Source organism: Eurypyga helias, unplaced genomic scaffold (assembly GCF_000690775.1).
Source record: "Eurypyga helias isolate BGI_N326 unplaced genomic scaffold, ASM69077v1 scaffold33169, whole genome shotgun sequence".
NCBI classification, from domain to species: domain Eukaryota; kingdom Metazoa; phylum Chordata; class Aves; order Eurypygiformes; family Eurypygidae; genus Eurypyga; species Eurypyga helias.
In genome coordinates, this window is record NW_010274481.1 from 1 (window position 1) to 17577 (window position 17577).

Below are 17577 nucleotides of genomic sequence, written 5' to 3' on the forward strand. Positions count from 1 at the left end.
CTGTGGTGAAGAGCCCGTGCAAACTGTGCAAGAGGGAGGTTAAGATCTGTTCTGGAGGCGAAAACGATCGGTGCCGAGCGCTGGCGGTGTGTGGAAGGAGGGAGGCTGGCGTCCATGTACGCGCTCGGAAGCGATGGGCTGGGGCTGGCGGGGCCTGCCCCATGTTAGGGAAACATTAACTGAGGGTTCTAATGTCATCTGGGGGTAAAACCGGCTACGAAGTACCTTGGGGAAAACGGCTTTAGACTAAATAGCGCGAAGGAAAATGCAGATTCCCATTTTTACGGTTGATGCATTTACAAACCGGCCATTTTCTGGAAATCCCGCGGCAGTTTGTCTGCTTGAACATGTAAGTTTTAAAAAGAACTATTTTATGAGAGACTATAGTGGCATTTACCGTTCTGTCCTCGGTGTGAGCGCTCAGCACGGCATTAGGCTTTGCTTCCTTTACTCGGGCGTTTGGCTTCCAAGCGCCAGTTGCTGTTGCACCACACTACAGAGAAATTAGCACAGGGGTACGTGTCAGAGTGCCATCAGAGTGGTTTCATACCAGACATGCTTTTTTTTTTTAAATATATGTATATATAAATGTACTGATTTTATTCTGAGTTAAGCAAAAAAAAAAAAGGCGTAATTTCTAAAGACAGTGAGTTCAGAATGAAATCTCTGAAAGGAAATGCAATAACATATGCTCAGTACTCAATAGTTTTTGAATTGTGTTCCCCCCTTTTTAAAATTTTTTAAATTTTGTCTCTTTTATGGAAGGAAAGTAGGGGAGTATACCCCTGGGCTGGGTCTGAGTCTTTCACCGTTAGTGTGTCAGGTTCAGCTTTAGCGAAGTTTAAACAGCCAGTTCTTATTACTTCAAAGTTGCGTGGTAGTTGTAGTGCAATTGGCAGCAGTCATCCTCCTCATGAGTGTGTTCTGAAGAGTTGGTACTAATTGGTACGCTGTTGACAATTTCTACGGAAAACTATTAAACTGGATTAGAAACCTATAGTCTTACATGTTTGTATAGTAACGCATGAAGAAAATATATGTAGTCAAAGGCAATAGCTTGTGCTGACACTATGAATCCCTTCTAAATGTTCCTAGGCCTGTCGAGATCTTACACAATATAGCTTACTAAGCAGATCAGCTCAGGTTGGGCTTGACAGCGTCTCACTTCACAGGTATTTTTGGCCCTCCTAAAATTTAAATACTCCTTCTCAGAATGAATGTACCATGAGCTATGAATAAATAAGTTATGAACTTCTAATTGCATTTTTACATTAATTTTACTTTATTACAGTAATATATCGTGAGGGCAACTTATTTGCAGGTTGCCTTTGGAGTGTTGAGAATTGAAAGTTTTTTCTACAGTACCTGGGGCTAGAGGCTTTAGTGTCAAAGTTAAAGCTGAGCTTCAGTTAAGCCTGCAATTCTAGTTCATAATTTTATTCTAAGCTTCATGAAAATGTGGTGCAGCCAGCAGCAATGTTTCTGTTCTCTGTTCCCTTCAGAATCTCAGCAGATGCTTTCCAAAAACCGTGGGGAGTGATGAAAGATTGGCCAAATGAGCCCTTTCTGTGTTTTGGGAGTGCCACAGGATGGCAGTGTTTCAATAAAGTTCCATTACTTTTAATAACATTTTGGTTGGACTTTGGTGTCGTATCTTCTTCGTGTCTGGTTGACACAACTGTTTTCCTTAGGAGAGAGGCTCGTTACTGTAAAAAGTTAGAATTTTACTTCATCATAGAGAATTCTGCAAATAAAGGTCTATGATACGCATCAGTAGTTGTTTCATATTACTGTAGGATGGGATTGTTGACTGAAAAGGATTAATGTTGTTAAGGGAAATAAGTAAAGTTGGCAGGGCAAATTTTTACCTGTCAGAGGTTGAACCTGAGCTGGTCCACTCAGTACTTGGTGTCATTTGTGTGTCAGTATTTTAAAGACCAGATTCTCAAACCTGGGCACTCAGCATAATTGTGGGGAAAGCACAACGGAAAAGGGTGAAGTAGAATTTTGTACAATCACTACAGCTAGTGTATCCTGGGACCAACGTTCACTGAGTTCAGTCTGCAGGCAGTTGGAGCAGAATGTAGCGAGCTCCAGCATTTTGGTTTTTTTTGGTTTGTCTCCTCTCAGCTTCTGCTGACTTAGCATATTGTTTCCATTATTTGGAGAGTAGTATCAAGCATGCAAGCTGTAAGGGCTCATCAGCCGCCTTGGCATTACTCCGTACCTCTTGCTGGCATGGGTTTTTTAAGTTATAAAAAGAGAGTTATAGTTATTTTTAGATTACGTTAATAATGAGTTTTCAGTGTGACTTTAATCATGACTTTAAAAAAATATTGTTGTTCATGGCAAGACTGAGTTTTGGGTTTTTCTGGTTTTATTTTCCATGTATCCCGAGAATTTGTAAAGTAATAAGACGGATCTTAGAAATGCCCAAGGTTCACAATAGTTGAACTAGTTGCCCCATTTTATGCTTAAAGCTTTTTTTACTCTCAGAAAGTATTTTGAACTAAAAAGGAAATTATGTGTTATTATAATAGAAAATGAAATTACTCTGTTTGACAGAAAATTTGATTCTGCGTTTTTTGGCCTGCTTTTAATTGGTTTTGTTGTTTCATCATTAGGGCTTGGATGAAGATTTGCACCAAAAAATTGCAGCAGAAATGAACCTTTCAGAAACGGCTTTTATCAGAAAACTGCACCCTGGAGATGACTTTTCCAAAAGTGAGTAGTTCTATTTACCCACCAAAATCTCTTACAGGAAGACACTGTGGGTGCGTTTATAAGGAATGACATCAATTTGTAAGACAGCCAAAGCAAAATCTTGGAGTTGTGATGTGTCTGTCTTAATACGGTAATTATAAGCTTTTTGCAGATGGAGTTCTTTAGAGTATTTGTGCTGCATATTAAATTCATTCTACAGTATACAAATATTTATTATTCATAAATTAGACCAATTGTTTTAGTGCCTTTTGCTAAATAAGCAAGTTGTATATCCAAAATCTCCTAAAAATGCTATGCAAAGATCCTTCAGTTAGTACTTCCATTACTACTACTAATCTCCTGAAATAATTTGTTATTATGCAAGCGGAAGAACAGAGATGGAATGTGCTTATTCTGTACACACTAAACTGCAAAGCGAGTAGAATCTGGCTTGGCTGTTCAGGAAATCATCACTGGGGTAACCGTAAGCTATTATTTGAGTTTGTCACAAAATCTCATAAGCTGTCTGTGGAGCCAGTACTGGAGAATACGTATTTCCAACAAAACTGAGGAATCTGAAGATGCCCAAATCAAACCATTAGGCTGCTTGTTTGGTTGGTTTGGGTGGAGGAAATGCACTCGTGTTCTTTGGTAGGGCATGTATATATGACGGGAGAGGAAATGGAGAGACACTAGACAAGATAGAAAACACCAGACAAATAGAGAGTCTGGTCAAAATCGCTTTGTGGATTAGTTGTCAGCTGAATCAGTTTGCTGAATCTGCTCACTTTGCAGTTGTGTGGTGGCATTAGCCAAGGGGCTGGAGCCCCACTAGCCTGGAGTTAGATGTTAGGCTTGTAGAGATCACAACACTGACTTTGTAGGATTCCAGAATACACAGGAACACAGAGGCTTGATCTTCTAAATTCTCTACTATTACGGATTACTACAAATACCACAAAAATAACCACTAGCAAGTATACCTATGATTAATAAAGTCAATATCTCTCTCTTTCAAGTTATTACAAATTATTATCAGTGGACAATAGTATAGCAGGAATTGGTAATTAGAGGCAAGAATTATATAAATATATATATGATATTACAGGTTACTACAAACTTGTCACTAGTCAATAATCAAACATCAATAATACAACAGTAGACATACTTAGGATACATTACTTACATGTGTGCATACATGGTATCAAGCGCATGAAATAGATTCCATGGCAGAGGACGAAGAAACAGATCCCAGAAGTGGAGGGACAAACCAAACCGAGCCCAGAGGGGGAACAGTAAAATAACGGTCACACTTCAAAGATGATCTGTGTCATGGAGTTTAGAGTCAGCCATGTGTCCCCAGCAAGGGTCTATGATCTCACAGAAAGTTTTCACATATATGCTTAGGAAGGGGAAAAATATACACAGCAGAGAAAGTTCTGGGAGACAGAAGCTCCTTTTTGGGTATTTTTTTTTTTTTTTTTTAATATCATTAAGATATAAGGCAGCGTAGGACACCACCACTTCAAGAAGCCAATAGATGCTGTTAATTTCTAATTTTCACGTGGAACAGTCAATAAATGATGACATTTTCTGTTCTCTCAGACCAGTTTTTATTTTTCCAGACTGTTTTCCTGTTCTTTCAGTTAGAACAGCCAGCGGCAGTTAACAATTCTTACTTTCTCAGGATGTTTTCCCCTTTTTCCAGATTTTTTTTCACCTTTTCAGGTGATAAGGTGCTGCTACAGTTCATTGGTTTTGTGCTTATTGATGGTATCTTGGCACGTCTCCCATTCCTAGCTACTCCGCAGCGCTTCAAAGGTGCCACCTGTGCTTCTGGTTCACAGGCTCAGTTCTCAGGCTGTCAGGCCTTTCTACTCTGCAGCCCCTTTGCTCTCGCAACAAAGCAGTGTTCCTCTATTAGTAGTAAACTCCTTTTGTTGACCTGGCGCAAAGGCAACGGCTGTTCCAGAAATCAGTACGAAATTCCTAAAAGTTCCTAAAAGTGTGGTTATGACCAAGACTGATTATAACAGGCATTTTGATTAACTGAAATGTCATCAGTGTGTATAAAGTTTTGAGATAAACTGAAGAAAGAGACTTCTTCCACTTAGTAACACTAAATACATTTTATTTTCAAGGCTCCTGCTTTGGACTCAGATGGTTCACCCCAGCCAATGAAGTTCCTCTCTGTGGTCATGCTACACTTGCAGCAGCTGCTGTGTTGTTTCACATACAGAGTATGTTCACAAGCTATTCATTGCTATAACTTCTTAGAAAATTCACTTCTAATTAAGATCTCTGTTTTGTACAGCAAAGGCAATTGAATATTCAGAACATATGGAGATACCTTAGGTATTGTCTTTTACAACTGCTCTGTAATTATAAGGCGGTAGTCTGATGCTTGCACTTAACACTGCGCTTGCACTTAAGGACTCCAGTGCCTTACTATTACTCTTGTTTAAGAAAAATGTTAAGTACGCAAATGTCATCTGTGAAATGTACAGGAGAATTTCTTGAATAGGAATATTGCCCTTTCAGTTAAAAGGAAATTGCTATTCAGTCTAGGAATGCGCAGAAAAGATTTACTGGCAATTGCTGTGTTCGTTAGCCTCAGCAGGTTATTGATTGAGTTAGTTGGGAATTTGGTTCAGAATACAGGTTTGCTGTGGTTACTATATTTTAGCCACATAACAAGCTCCTGAATATATTGAGCTACTCTAAGAGCTATAACAATTTCTATTCAAATTCTTCTGTTTGATAATGTTGCCATGTTCTCTCTCTAGAAAACACAAATTCAGTTCTCACGTTTATGACACTGAGTGGGGAATTAAAAGCCAGGCAAGCAGAAGATCATATTGTCCTGGACTTACCACTTCACTTAACCTACCCGCAGGTCAGTCAAAATTTCATTCATTAAGGGCTTTCAAGGAAGGTATGCATTTATGTTTGTATGTGTATGTAAACATCATCTACCTGTCTATAAATGTTTATCTATTTATAAATCTGTTGATTTGTAGTTGGATATATAGATATATATGTTTTATTTTTTACATTGTGGTGGTTTTGTTTTCTCTTTTCTTCAGGTACTTCAGGAAGTGGAAGAGTTAATAAAGGTAGGAAAAGAATCTGAAGGTGGTCTTAGAAGCAACATATTTATATCTGTACTTACTTTTATATATTAAAATGGCTTAAAAGTGGCAACATGGCATTGCTTGAGGTACTCCTGACCTCAAAACACTAAACTCTAAAGATCTGAGTCATGCAGCTCAGGAAATGGAGTTCTCCGAAATGCTGCCATTGAACTTTTGTCTCCCAGTACCATTGACTCAAGCATCAGTATTTATTTCAGTGGCATTTTCAGCCTATTGTATGCATGTGAGTGAGGGCAGTCTGGTGTCCTTGCCCTCTTCTAGGTCCCTGAATTTCTTTGCAAAAGCTCTTCGCGCCTACCCGTGTCCCTTCAAGCAGTTAGTGCATTTACTTTTCTTGCTTGTGTGTGCCTGAGGGCTGCATCAAAAACCTTGCATAAACCCTCTTCTAGCAGGGAGTTTGTTTGATGAAAACGTTAAACATTATTTCATGTTCTTCTAGGTCCCTGAATTTCTTTGCAAAAGCTCTTCGCGCCTACCCGTGTCCCTTCAAGCAGTTAGTGCATTTACTTTTCTTGCTTGTGTGTGCCTGAGGGCTGCATCAAAAACCTTCCATAAACCCTCTTCTAGCAGGGAGTTTGTTTGATGAAAATGTTAAGGAAACAGTATTTCAAATGATGATGCTTGCCTCCTTTATCTTGTCCACCAGGCAGCCGTTGGTGACATGGTTGTTCAAGATCTCCGTTATTCTCCTGACACGAAGAAACTCTTAGTCCGCCTCAGCGACACTTATGAAAGGTCTTACACCTTTTTAAATAATCACGTGCGCAGAAATTGAGTCTGCTTGTTTAACCTCTGTTCCTTACGTACTTGTCTCTTTCATCTAGCTTTAAAACGAGGATATTAAAAACTCCAATGTAAACTCCTGTGTTAAGTAGTTACTTTATCTTCTTATGTGAGCTTATTGAACTTGCAAAGCTGAATAAGACAATCCAAAATCTATCTCCAAGAAAAGGAGGTGTAGGAAACAGTTTTAACGATGATGTATTTTCCCCATCCATCCGAGTAAAACATTGATTCAATAACCTAGCAGGGAATTAGGAGTCTTGCTTCTCAAATGAAGAAGGAATAGTTGTATAGCCATAGAGGTCCTCTTAGTGAGACAGGATACATTGACAAAATGCCATGGATTCTTATTCCCATCTGACTGTAATCTGATTACACATAATTAACAACATCATAAGCGGCTTTATGGAGGAAATTCCAATTCACATGATTTCAAAGCTTTTGTTAATGAAATTCAGATCTCTGAGATTAAGTCAAGTATGATTTGGATATATATTGCCAAAACACAAATTCTTTAATCAGGCCAAATTACTATTATTTTCACTTCAAGTTTGGCTTAACTGATGTTTAAAGATTGGGCTAGTGGCAACATATAAGTACTCAGCTGAGAATATTTCTTACTTTTACTCTTTCAGACTTTACTTTGTAGGGAGCCATATGTAACTTCAGACTTTACTTTGTAGGGAGCCATATGTAACTTCAGACTTGAGACTGTTGTGGAGTGCTTTAGAGTCCTGTGAAGATCTGAAGTTGTTTGCTTCCTTTGAAAGGAGACTACTCTTTGCATTCTGTAGCGATGAAGTATTTCTTTCAGTGACAAAAATGTTGAAACAAAAGTGTGCATTTTTGTAGCCAGTATTCCAGGATGCTTTGTTTTCAGAAATAAATAGGAAATGCACGGCTTGAACTTTTTTTCTCTGCTCACTCTGAGTGATTTATATTCAGGCTAGTCTTCTGTCACATAACTTTGGGAGGACAATGCTAGGAATCTTGTCTCCTCTGACATTTTACCATGGCTCGTTTGGGATTGTAGAGAAAATGATTTTGTTGTTATCTGTCTCTTTACTTAAATTAATGTAAAATGAAGAATATGGGCTATTAAAATTCTATAATTATATTCAAGGTCTGTATTGGAAGAGCTGCAAGTGAACGCACAACGCTTTTTGTCAGCTGAAAAGACGGGAAAGGTGAAAGGACTCATACTCACTCTTAAGGGAAATTCCAGTGAACATAAAGGCCATGATTTTTACTCAAGATATTTTGCACCTTGGTATGGAATTGCAGAAGACCCTGTTACAGGTATGTGTTTGTGTGATAAGCGACACTTACTGTTATTTCAGTTCAGTGGAGAGGTACTTACTAAACTTTGTGAGTCTGGTTTTGTACTTTGGAGTCTCTTCTAAATTACTGCTTTACATGGACAGCAGGAGCGCGCTTATTAAACTGGCAACTTTCATGACTGATGCCAACTCATTCAGAAAAAAATCAGCTTCTTGCTGTCATCAGGCCACAAATTCCTGTCTTTTTCAGATCTCTTCCTTGAATTATTCCAGTTAGAGAAAAGCGAGAGGCTGGTTTGATATTGAATGAGAATTGCAGTAGAATTCATATCCACTTCTGCTGGTGTTCTGATTGTTGGGGTTTTTTTTTGCACTTCAGCTGAGAACTCCTCTAGTTTCATGACACTTCCTGTGGATATTCTCAGGCCTACGAATAATAAGAACTCAGCTGGTTGTGTATATAGGGCAGGAAAGCTCGTGTTCTGCCTGTTCCTTTGATGTTCCACTCGCTGCTGTGATGGTGCCGATTGCTGCAGAATTATGTTATTTGCTTAGGTACCAGCTAATCACAGGTTAATTATTAAACAGATGAGAACTTTGTCAAAAATGCTCGTTAAATGTTTTGCTAGATAAAGAGAAAACTTCATTTGTTGGAATAATGCCAGTTATTCAGCAGTCCTAGCAGAAAGAAAGATTTACTAAGAAATATAAGCCATGTATTTCAGGGTTTTTTTTGTTTGTTTGTTTTTTCAAGCTTTCAGCCCTGCTTTCCTGATAAATCTGGGGACAGACTCTGGTAGACATATCTAATTCCAGAGCTCATTCCTTAGGATTTCTGAGGAAGACTAGCATTGATAAGAAGTTTCCTGAATCTCTGAGATTTTTCTAGGCTTGTTATAGCTCACAGTTGTGTCTCTTCCATCTTTAAGTGTTCTTTTATAGAAATAATTCTTTATTGTATTGCTGAAGTATACTTGAAACAGAGTTATGGCTTTGTATTGTGTTTCTTTTGTAACGGTTTCTCAATAATGCTACATGTCCTGGTATCCTTGAGCCCTGACAAGTATAGTTACTTCACAGTTGGGTTTCCAGCAGTGTGTCTTTGCCCCTAGCTGCTGATGTAGAGTGAAGCAGCATTTATCGCTATCAATCTGAGAAATCATACTAAGTTTTTAAGCCATCTGATGGTCCAGAAACAAGAAATCGGTCTTTTAGTTTTTGGAAGCTGTGATGAGACGCTGAAGATCTGCTTCAGTTACTTACCTGATACTTAGCAGCATTCAACACTGAAAAAACCCCGTAGCTTTTCTTGTAAAAACTGCTAGAAAAGGAAATGCTTTTGTTTTACACAATGACTTCTGTTTGCCTGTTCTTACTCAATTTCAAAAAGCCTGTTCAGATTTTCGGTGGGTAGCTGTTGATGTTTCATTGCGTAACATCCTGTTTAGATGAATAATATTTTGAATTTAATATTCTGAGATTCCGTTAGTAGGAAACTTCACTCTTAATGAACAAATGAGTAGTTGGGCTCAAGTATTTTAATCAGTACTATTTGCTATTCCTACCAATTGTGTCTAGTAGTGAAGCCCCCACTGAGGCAAAATTTCTGTTGAAGCCAGAGGATGAGAAAGTAATGCTGCTTTATCGTAAATAAATTAAATGTTAAAGCCTTGAGTTCTGTCTGCTGTGCAGACTCTGAGGTGGTTTTGTCCTTGGCATATGTGGCACTTGGTTTGTTTATGGCATTTACAGTTTGAATGTGCTTGCTCTAAAAGTAGTTATTTTAATTTAACCCTGTACTTTGTTTTCCAATTTCTTTTAAGGGTCTGCCCATGCTGTTTTAAGCAGCTACTGGTCAGAGCAGCTGGGGAAGAAAGAAATGCTTGGTAAGAACTGTTTTCTTGCAAAGCTGCCCATTTACGTAAAAGCTGCTCACTAAAAAAGAAAAAGTTATATTACTGCTGCAATCCAAACTGTAGCAATAATTCTTATCCGCTTTCTCCGTATGAATAGAATATAATGTAATATTTGGTGTGTCATGTAGTTTTTAAGAAATTGCTTTCTCTCCTGCCCACCAACATCATGCGTCGTAACGGCAGGGAGTTTGAGGTCTCAATTTCTTGATTGTAACTCTCTGCAGTTAAATTTTGATATCAATTTTTGGATTCTAGTTCTTGTGACCTTTCATCGTAACTGAAGCTTGGTGAACTTCAGATGATTTTGGTTTTGATTGAATTTTACTTTACTTCTTGGTCTCTGTCTTGCACTTTGGGTATTGGGAAAAGATCCTGATACTTTCATTCACAATGTGTACTTTTAAGTAGAATTTGGACACTGTTTTCCTTTCCCCTCATGTATATTGAGGTTTTAAAAAGTCATACGGTTTCTGCCTGATTTTGGAATTTTCTTGAGAATTATTCCAGGTTAATCCCTTCAGTGACTTCTTTAGGATACTTAGGGTTTAGAATAGCTGGGTATTTGTTATAGCTAGGTAAGAAGAGATGATGTATTTTTAACTTTCAGATTCTGCTTACAGAATGCGCTTTATGATAGAGTTTTTTTTCTGATACATCTGTGTAATTAGGTACAAAGATCAGTTTTCCTCAGGATGAATATCTTTTAAATGGTAGCAAGGAGGGATATAAGACAGAATAGTCACTTACATTACAAGAGCAGGAAGAACGTGACTGACCTTAAGAAAAGGGACAAGCTACATAGGAATTAGTAAATTTTGTTTGGTTGTGATTTTATTTGCAGTCTTATTTTTAAATGATTAAGCCTTAGAGGAATTTGATGTGACTGGACCTCTCAAGTCAAAGAACAGATTTATTGGTATTCTTTCAGTCAATGAGATACGCTCCTCACATATTTGTTGCTAAGCAAAAAAACTGAAGAACTTGGATGGAAGAAGAAAACGGAGAGAAAACGTTAATGCATGACAATACTAGATAAGAGGCATTGGGTGTCTGTTTGCTTCTCATGTTTCTGGTGCTTTGCAGGAGAATGGAAGAACAAGCAATACAAAATACCCTGGTCCCTATCTGCTTCCCTGAGAGGGGGCAGGGGATTCCAATTCTTCCATGCACCTGACAACATTTAGTTTAGAACAGAGATTAGATCCTTGATCTAATAAGGTTCCTTGTCCATAAAAGTAAAACTTGTCCACACAAACAGCTGTCTAGAATATCAGCCTTCCTGTATTTGGTCAAATGAATCTCAAAATTGATATTCTTGGGAATAAAAAGCTCTTTAAAAGAGTGGGCTCCACAGCTCAGTATGGCAATCCACAATGACTGAGGCCAGCTCTGTCATGAATTGAAGGAAGGGTTTAATATACTGTTTTGAAGTTCTCATGGTTGCATTTACACCACTCAAATCTGTGATAGTTTCCATAATGTTGGGGGGAAAAAATCCCAATGTATTTTCTGAAGAGGAGGAACTGTCTTTGATACAGCCAGTCCATAAGGATGCATTTTCTCAGAAGGTTTTGACATTTCCAGATGTTAATGTGTAATTTAACTCTTCCATGCCATCTATAGACACTGCTTCTTTAATCAGACAGACAGGAATTCTGTCTGTATTTTTAGATTATACTTTCTACCTGTTTTGCATTTTCATGTATTTTGTATGTACCGTGCCGTTTCCTCTTTTAGAGCAACTATCTCAAGCAGCAAAGGCAATTGATACTGTAATCAGCTTCTCTTACGTGCTTAGCACAAAAACCAGTCCTATCTTCCCACGTTATAGATTCTTTTTTTTTATATTTCATGCATGTATGTCCTCAAACTTTTTTTTTGCGGTAGAAATCTAACAAAGCAGATTTAAAGCGAACAGGTTTGTTTCACATCTGATTAATGTGTGGTGCCTACGTGTATTTATGAGAAATCTCTTTTCCTAACGTGCATGTGACTGAGGAGTATCAGGTAGTACTGAAGAGAATTCTGTTACTAGTGAGATTATTTGGAAAAGATAGCTGGCAGTCAAGAAAATTTCATATGGCCAAAGATTAATAAATAAGAGCCTCTTCAGACTTTTTAGAAACCTTTGCGGTAGCTTCTGTAATATCCGATGCCTTTTATTGCAAGAATAAAGAAAGATTTTTCTTCCATGAAATGAAAGATCTGTTAGTTCCAAAATAGATCAGATACGAAATAATATAAAAATGAGGAATATTAAATCTACTGTCAGATCTCTCTGGGTATTGTGACTTCTAGGAGGAGGTCAGCTGCATCTCTGCTGAAGTATCAGACATAATTTCCTGTGTTTGGCTTCTCTTCTTACTTTAATTAGACCAAATTGTCAAACAACCACCATCCCCATCAACTACAAAGAGAATTTTCCAGTGTTTTTACAAGGTGAAATCGAAAAAGTCTCAGTAATCCTGTTCCACATTTTAAAAAAGAAAGAAAAATCAGCCACAAGGCAACCTCTGAAGATTTGAAATAATTAATCTCTCTTATTTAAATCTGCTGTCATGAGAGAATGGGAGTGTTTAGCTGTGTATCCCCACTTGGCAATAATTGATCAAATTTAACATGGTCTGGATCTTTAAATGTCCAAAGTACTGCAATTGAAGGCATTAGTCCATACATAGATGTTGTTCTGACAAGTTAAAAACAGTAACTGGTAGTTCTGTAAATGGAAAAGAGCAGAAAGTGTCAATATCAATCTTTCTATAGCTCCTGTTTCCCCTGTTTTGGGGTGTTTGATTACAGAAGCTAATATCCTGTTATAAAGAAGAGGTTTGTTAGCTGTGGCTGAGAAATTGCTGTGAAGCGTTCAGTATATATGCCATCTGTTAAAGATCCTGTGCTCTGTCGGGATCTGAATACAATCCTACCCCATTTACAAATTGTGTGTTTGTGAGGAAAAACATGCCCTTTCACTTTGAGGAACTTTTGTAGTAGCTGGGAATTCATTGACTAAGGAGACTTTGAACATTCACCCATTTACAGCATTTTACAAAGCCAACACTCTATGAAACTCAAATCTTTGCTAGATGCCATCTGAACCCGACTATTTTCTGATCAAGTAGTTGAGCAGCTGAACTCGGACTACTGAACAAGTCTACAGACTCAACATACTAAGTGAGCATTACTACCCCACCTGTGTATGACTAAAGAGTTTAGGCAGAAGTTTGGTCTTGTGATTATTTACAAGGGGAAGGCTATTTCTACTTGTGGTTTAACTCCGGCTAGCAAAATACCTGATTAAACCCAGCACACTACTTAAACTTTATCCAGCTGTATTAAATAATATATTCAGCATTATCTAAATCAATATCTGTTCCTGTCTGTGTTAAGAACTTGGTCTCAGTTCGTGACAGCTGAAGCAGCATCTATGTTTCTTTGTAGGCTTTTTCCACTGGCTGCTTGAGTTTCATTTATCCATTAGCTAAACACATTCTTTTGGCCTAGTGTCTACTTCAGATGTTCAGTACCATGAAGGTGCTGCTTCATTCTCATGCAGATAGTACTGGGTGTTCTTCCTTCTTACCTACAGAAACTGTCTATCCCAGGAACGGAAGAATTCAAGATTCCTTTAGATATTCAAAGGAAACTTGGTTGGCTACATCACAGCAAACTGTGTTTCAGTACTTGTATTAACTAACGTCTTTGTCAGACTCAACCGACAAGTTCTGGTCTGAGATACACCCTCAGCTCATCTTCGTCCATAAAGACAATTCATCCAGGGGTGTCCCTGCTACAATGCTTGCCCTGCTGCTGCTTGCTTTCTAGGGGCAGAGGCCTCATTTCCCTGAGTTTTCATGGCTTGTTAAATCATTTGTGATAGATACTAGTTTTCTAATTATGGATTCTTGTTTCCATTTAGCTTTCCAGTGTTCCCGTCGTGGAGGACAGTTGAAGATTTCACTGCGTAACGATGGAAGAGTTAACATTGCAGGGCAAATTGCTATTGTATTAAAAGGAAACCTGACTTTCTGAAGAAATTGGCACCAACAATTTAATCTCCCACACCTTCAAATTATATTCATATTATGCTGATTATATCTTAGCTCTAGGCAGTGAATCACCACTGTCCTTAAAAGTCTTTGAGTACTTATTGTCCATTTTAAAAAATTGCTTGAAAAGGCTCGCTTCTAATCTTCAAGATCCTTGCTGTTGTCTTCTTCACTTTTATCTTGCCACTTCATATATACGCTGACCTCAGAAACTGTCCAAGGACAGCTGACTTGTTTTTCTGCTTTTAAATGATTCTTGTGTTTATTTCCAGACTCCTTGCTAAAAGCATCCTGGATTGTAAACTTTTCTGATTGATAAGAAAACTTTTCCCATATTCAGTCATTCTCCGTGAAATCTGACTACAGTCCATTAAAAAAGAAAATCTTTTTTCTGCCATGTATTGAAATGATGCTCATACGTTCATTAATTTATTTGAATTAAAATACAAATAGAATATAAATGGTTTAGAAATGTGCTTTATGCTTCCCTTTTATGAACAGAATTTTTCAAAGATGAATGCTATTGCAGTGGCTTGTAGTACTGCGGCTTATTCAGTGTTTTTAATCACAGAAAGACTTCAGAGATTGACACAGTGGTGCACATAAAAATAGTTAAAATCTGAAAGAAAACTTCATTGATTACAGCAGTATCATTTACTTTTCAAAGACTGAAGATTTACTCCTAAATTAAAAGCTTCTTCTGTAACTTTCTTCATGAAATGTAGTGCTTCAGATTTTGTCACTTCTTCCTTTAGTGTTCTCATCTTTCTCTAGATTTATTAGAAATATTGAACTGTTTCAGTTATTCTTGCTAAAACTCTGTTTTCGCTTTCAAATCACTTTTGCTCTAAGCTTTGCATTAGTTCTTTCTTTGCAGTATTCCAGGATGAAGTGTTTTGAACTCCAAGGCATTTTCATACTGTGGGAACAGCTGGATATCAGTCTTTTACAAATGATAACTGTGTCAAGTTCCCCTATTTTCAGTTATTTTGAATTTTGTCATAACTCTTAGGTTATATCTCACTTAAGCCCCAGTAGCTGGAGGCAAGTGACAGTGTGAGAATCTTAGGATTCATTTGAAATAGAAGCTTCTAGCTCCTGCCACTACACAGAACATAGCAAAAATATGGTTTCAGTGCACTCCAAAACTCAAGAGCGTAAGTGGCAAGCAAATAGAATTACCAAATGGAAATGCACGTTCTTCCATGCTCAATCTTGAAGCTCATGGACCTGTACAGTTTAAAAACACAGCCTCATCATCAGTTACAAGACACAGCTATGGAGGCAGTGCTAACAGCAGTGTTGCAACGGCATGTTGAGCAGCCACCTTGGCCTGGCCTTCTCAGAGAGCAAATTGATTGCTTTCTGGCTAGTGACCTGGATCTTCCTGAGGAGCAATACTGCAAGCTGCCATTTGCTACTTCCTGCTGGCTTATGCAAACACTGAACCTTGTCCATAATCTGAGATGCTTTGGGGAAAAAACAACCATTTTCTTAAAAATATAAATGAACTAAGAAGGCAATTGTTGTTCACCATCCACATTTAACAAATGGACAGTACAATTATTTGTTTTACTCAAGGGGACTAATAATGAACGAGGCCTAGTAAATGTTAAATATACTCGGTATCTACATCTCCTGACAAAACCAGTATATTTTCTGCTTCATGCATCTTTTTATAGTTTACTACTCCTTAGTCTCTATTTCTGTTCAGGATAGAAAAATTACCAGAGCTCAGGTGGGAGACTATGCAGTGATGTGTTTGTAATCAACGGATTAGTTAATCAGCCATGATTTATTAATGATGAATTAATTATACCTGATTTTGCAGTTCTGCTGCCTAAATGGAGCTTTAAAGGAGTTATTTTATTAATCATCATTGTGCTAATTGCAGACACTTACAGAAGGATTGCTAATTAAACATGCAACAATATGCAAAACAGGCAAGGCTGCTGAGTGGCAAGAAAAAGAGCACTCTTTCTGAGTAGCAACTTTACTCTCATGAAATACTATGTAGTTACCTGGTGATCCTAATTCCTAAGACTTAATACATTGAACATTTTTAGTCAACAGTAAAGAAAATTATTTGTTGTGACAAATTATGTCTGTCTTTCCTAGTATAAAAAATAGGTTGTGTGAGCTTCAAATGAAGTTATTTAACATTTGTTTTGCCTTGTTTCATGTTTTCATGTGAAGGATTTACTTCTTGGTTTTATTAGCTGTTTAGAGTTAACTGAACTTAACTATCCTAACTTTGAGCAGGATCCTGAATGCTGTTGCCTTAGCATCAAATGAAATGTATGATTACGCTTGAAATGAGAATTCAGACTCAAAATTGCATGAGTTTCACATCAGGAAAAAGAGGAACACTGGTGTTTAACTACATCAATTTCTAAGAGCTAAAGTCAGCATGGAAAATGCAGAAAGGGAGCTGTTCTTAGAGGTAGATTTCAGAGACTGCTGTAATTTACCTAAACATTAGTGCCGTTTGATCTTCAACCTGTGCAGCACAACCTTGGAGTGCTCTAGAATTTCGTGCAGGCCTCTGCATTATGGTCTTTCCATGGGCTCTTTTTTTTCATGCGAGTTGTTAGGCCTTCTTCATTCGTTAAATAAAAATCTGTTTCAGAGAGTTTTCTGGAACTGCCTATGTAATAATACAATTACTGACATAACATTTTTGAATGTAATGTTTCTCGAAGAAAATAGTTAACTTACATTATTTTGATTAAATTAAAATGTTGAATCAAAAGTTAAGTGAAAACACTAAGTGGAAGGTTGGAAAAATGCAGCGTCTCTTTGTTTAGCGTTTCTGGTGCAGAGGATTTGCTGAACTATTTTATGCTGTTCTCTTAATTAAAATTAGCACAGGGACATATTGAACCAAGAGCAAATTATGTGAAGGGAAAATACAGTTCCAAAAATTCTTGCATACGTGAGACTTATTTTTCATGAGAGTCCAACAGATGGTCATTAAGTTACAGGCCACTGTAAGTTTTAAGTAAATCCCTGCCAAGATCCAACAGCCAAAACATGAAAATTTAAATGCACCTTTGCTCATCTGACTTCTTTGCTGTGTGCCTCTGCTCGAGTAGGGGCCAGGAAGAAAGCACATAACGACGAGGAAGGAAGCACAGTAAGAAAAAAACCCCTTATCGGTTTGTTGCTATGGAAATGGGTGTAGAGCTAAAAGAGATGAAAAGAAAATGGGAAGCCATTTTTTAATTCAATAACCATTTAAAGATTTGCATAAAGGATTCATGAGAATACCCTGCATTTCTTTTGTGCTGTCTAGATGAGGGTAGACAGAAAACATATATTGAAAAATTGTTACCAAAACTGGAATTTTTTGAAAAAAGTGGGAATAAAAGATCTGGCGAACGTGTACACAGCAAGAGGTCATAGAAAGGAGCCCTGTGTTCCATAAGGGGTAGGAAGGGAAATTAGCAACAGATGAGGCAGTTATTTCTGTGAAAGGAAAGATTTCTTTGTCTCAGTATTCATCAGGGTGACAGGGAAACATGCCAGGCACAGAAGGAACCTTACCAGAAGTGAAAAAAGGCAACTAAATGAAAATTAAGTGTGATGCCAGATCAGGTAAAAATTAAATTAGTTCAATTAAAAACTGAAAATTCTGCCAATTAAGCGGTTTGATTCTGACTTGTGATTTCCGCCCCCCCCCCAGATAAACTGT

General features: G+C 37.7%; 1 protein-coding gene across 1 annotated transcript; it reads left to right on the forward strand.

Moving 5' to 3' along the window:
• Positions 1-222: 222 nt before the first annotated feature.
• On the forward strand, positions 223-13866 carry PBLD (phenazine biosynthesis-like protein domain containing). Its single transcript, XM_010159829.1, has 9 exons — positions 223-349; positions 2625-2724; positions 4845-4943; positions 5490-5599; positions 5790-5819; positions 6505-6593; positions 7765-7940; positions 9745-9807; positions 13754-13866. Exons 1-9 carry the CDS (start codon positions 266-268, stop codon positions 13864-13866), a joined length of 864 nt encoding a protein of 287 aa, XP_010158131.1. The 5' UTR covers positions 223-265.
• The last annotated feature ends 3711 nt before the right edge of the window (positions 13867-17577 follow it).

Excerpts from the sequence above, each read along its gene's own strand:
- PBLD (XM_010159829.1), top strand. The coding sequence starts at position 266 with ATGCAGATTCCCATTTTTACGGTTGATGCATTTACAAACCGGCCATTT. Across the intron at positions 2,725-4,844 it reads TGGAGATGACTTTTCCAAAA|GCTCCTGCTTTGGACTCAGA; the intron begins GTGAGTAGTTCT and ends TTTATTTTCAAG. Across the intron at positions 5,600-5,789 it reads TTCACTTAACCTACCCGCAG|GTACTTCAGGAAGTGGAAGA; the intron begins GTCAGTCAAAAT and ends TCTTTTCTTCAG.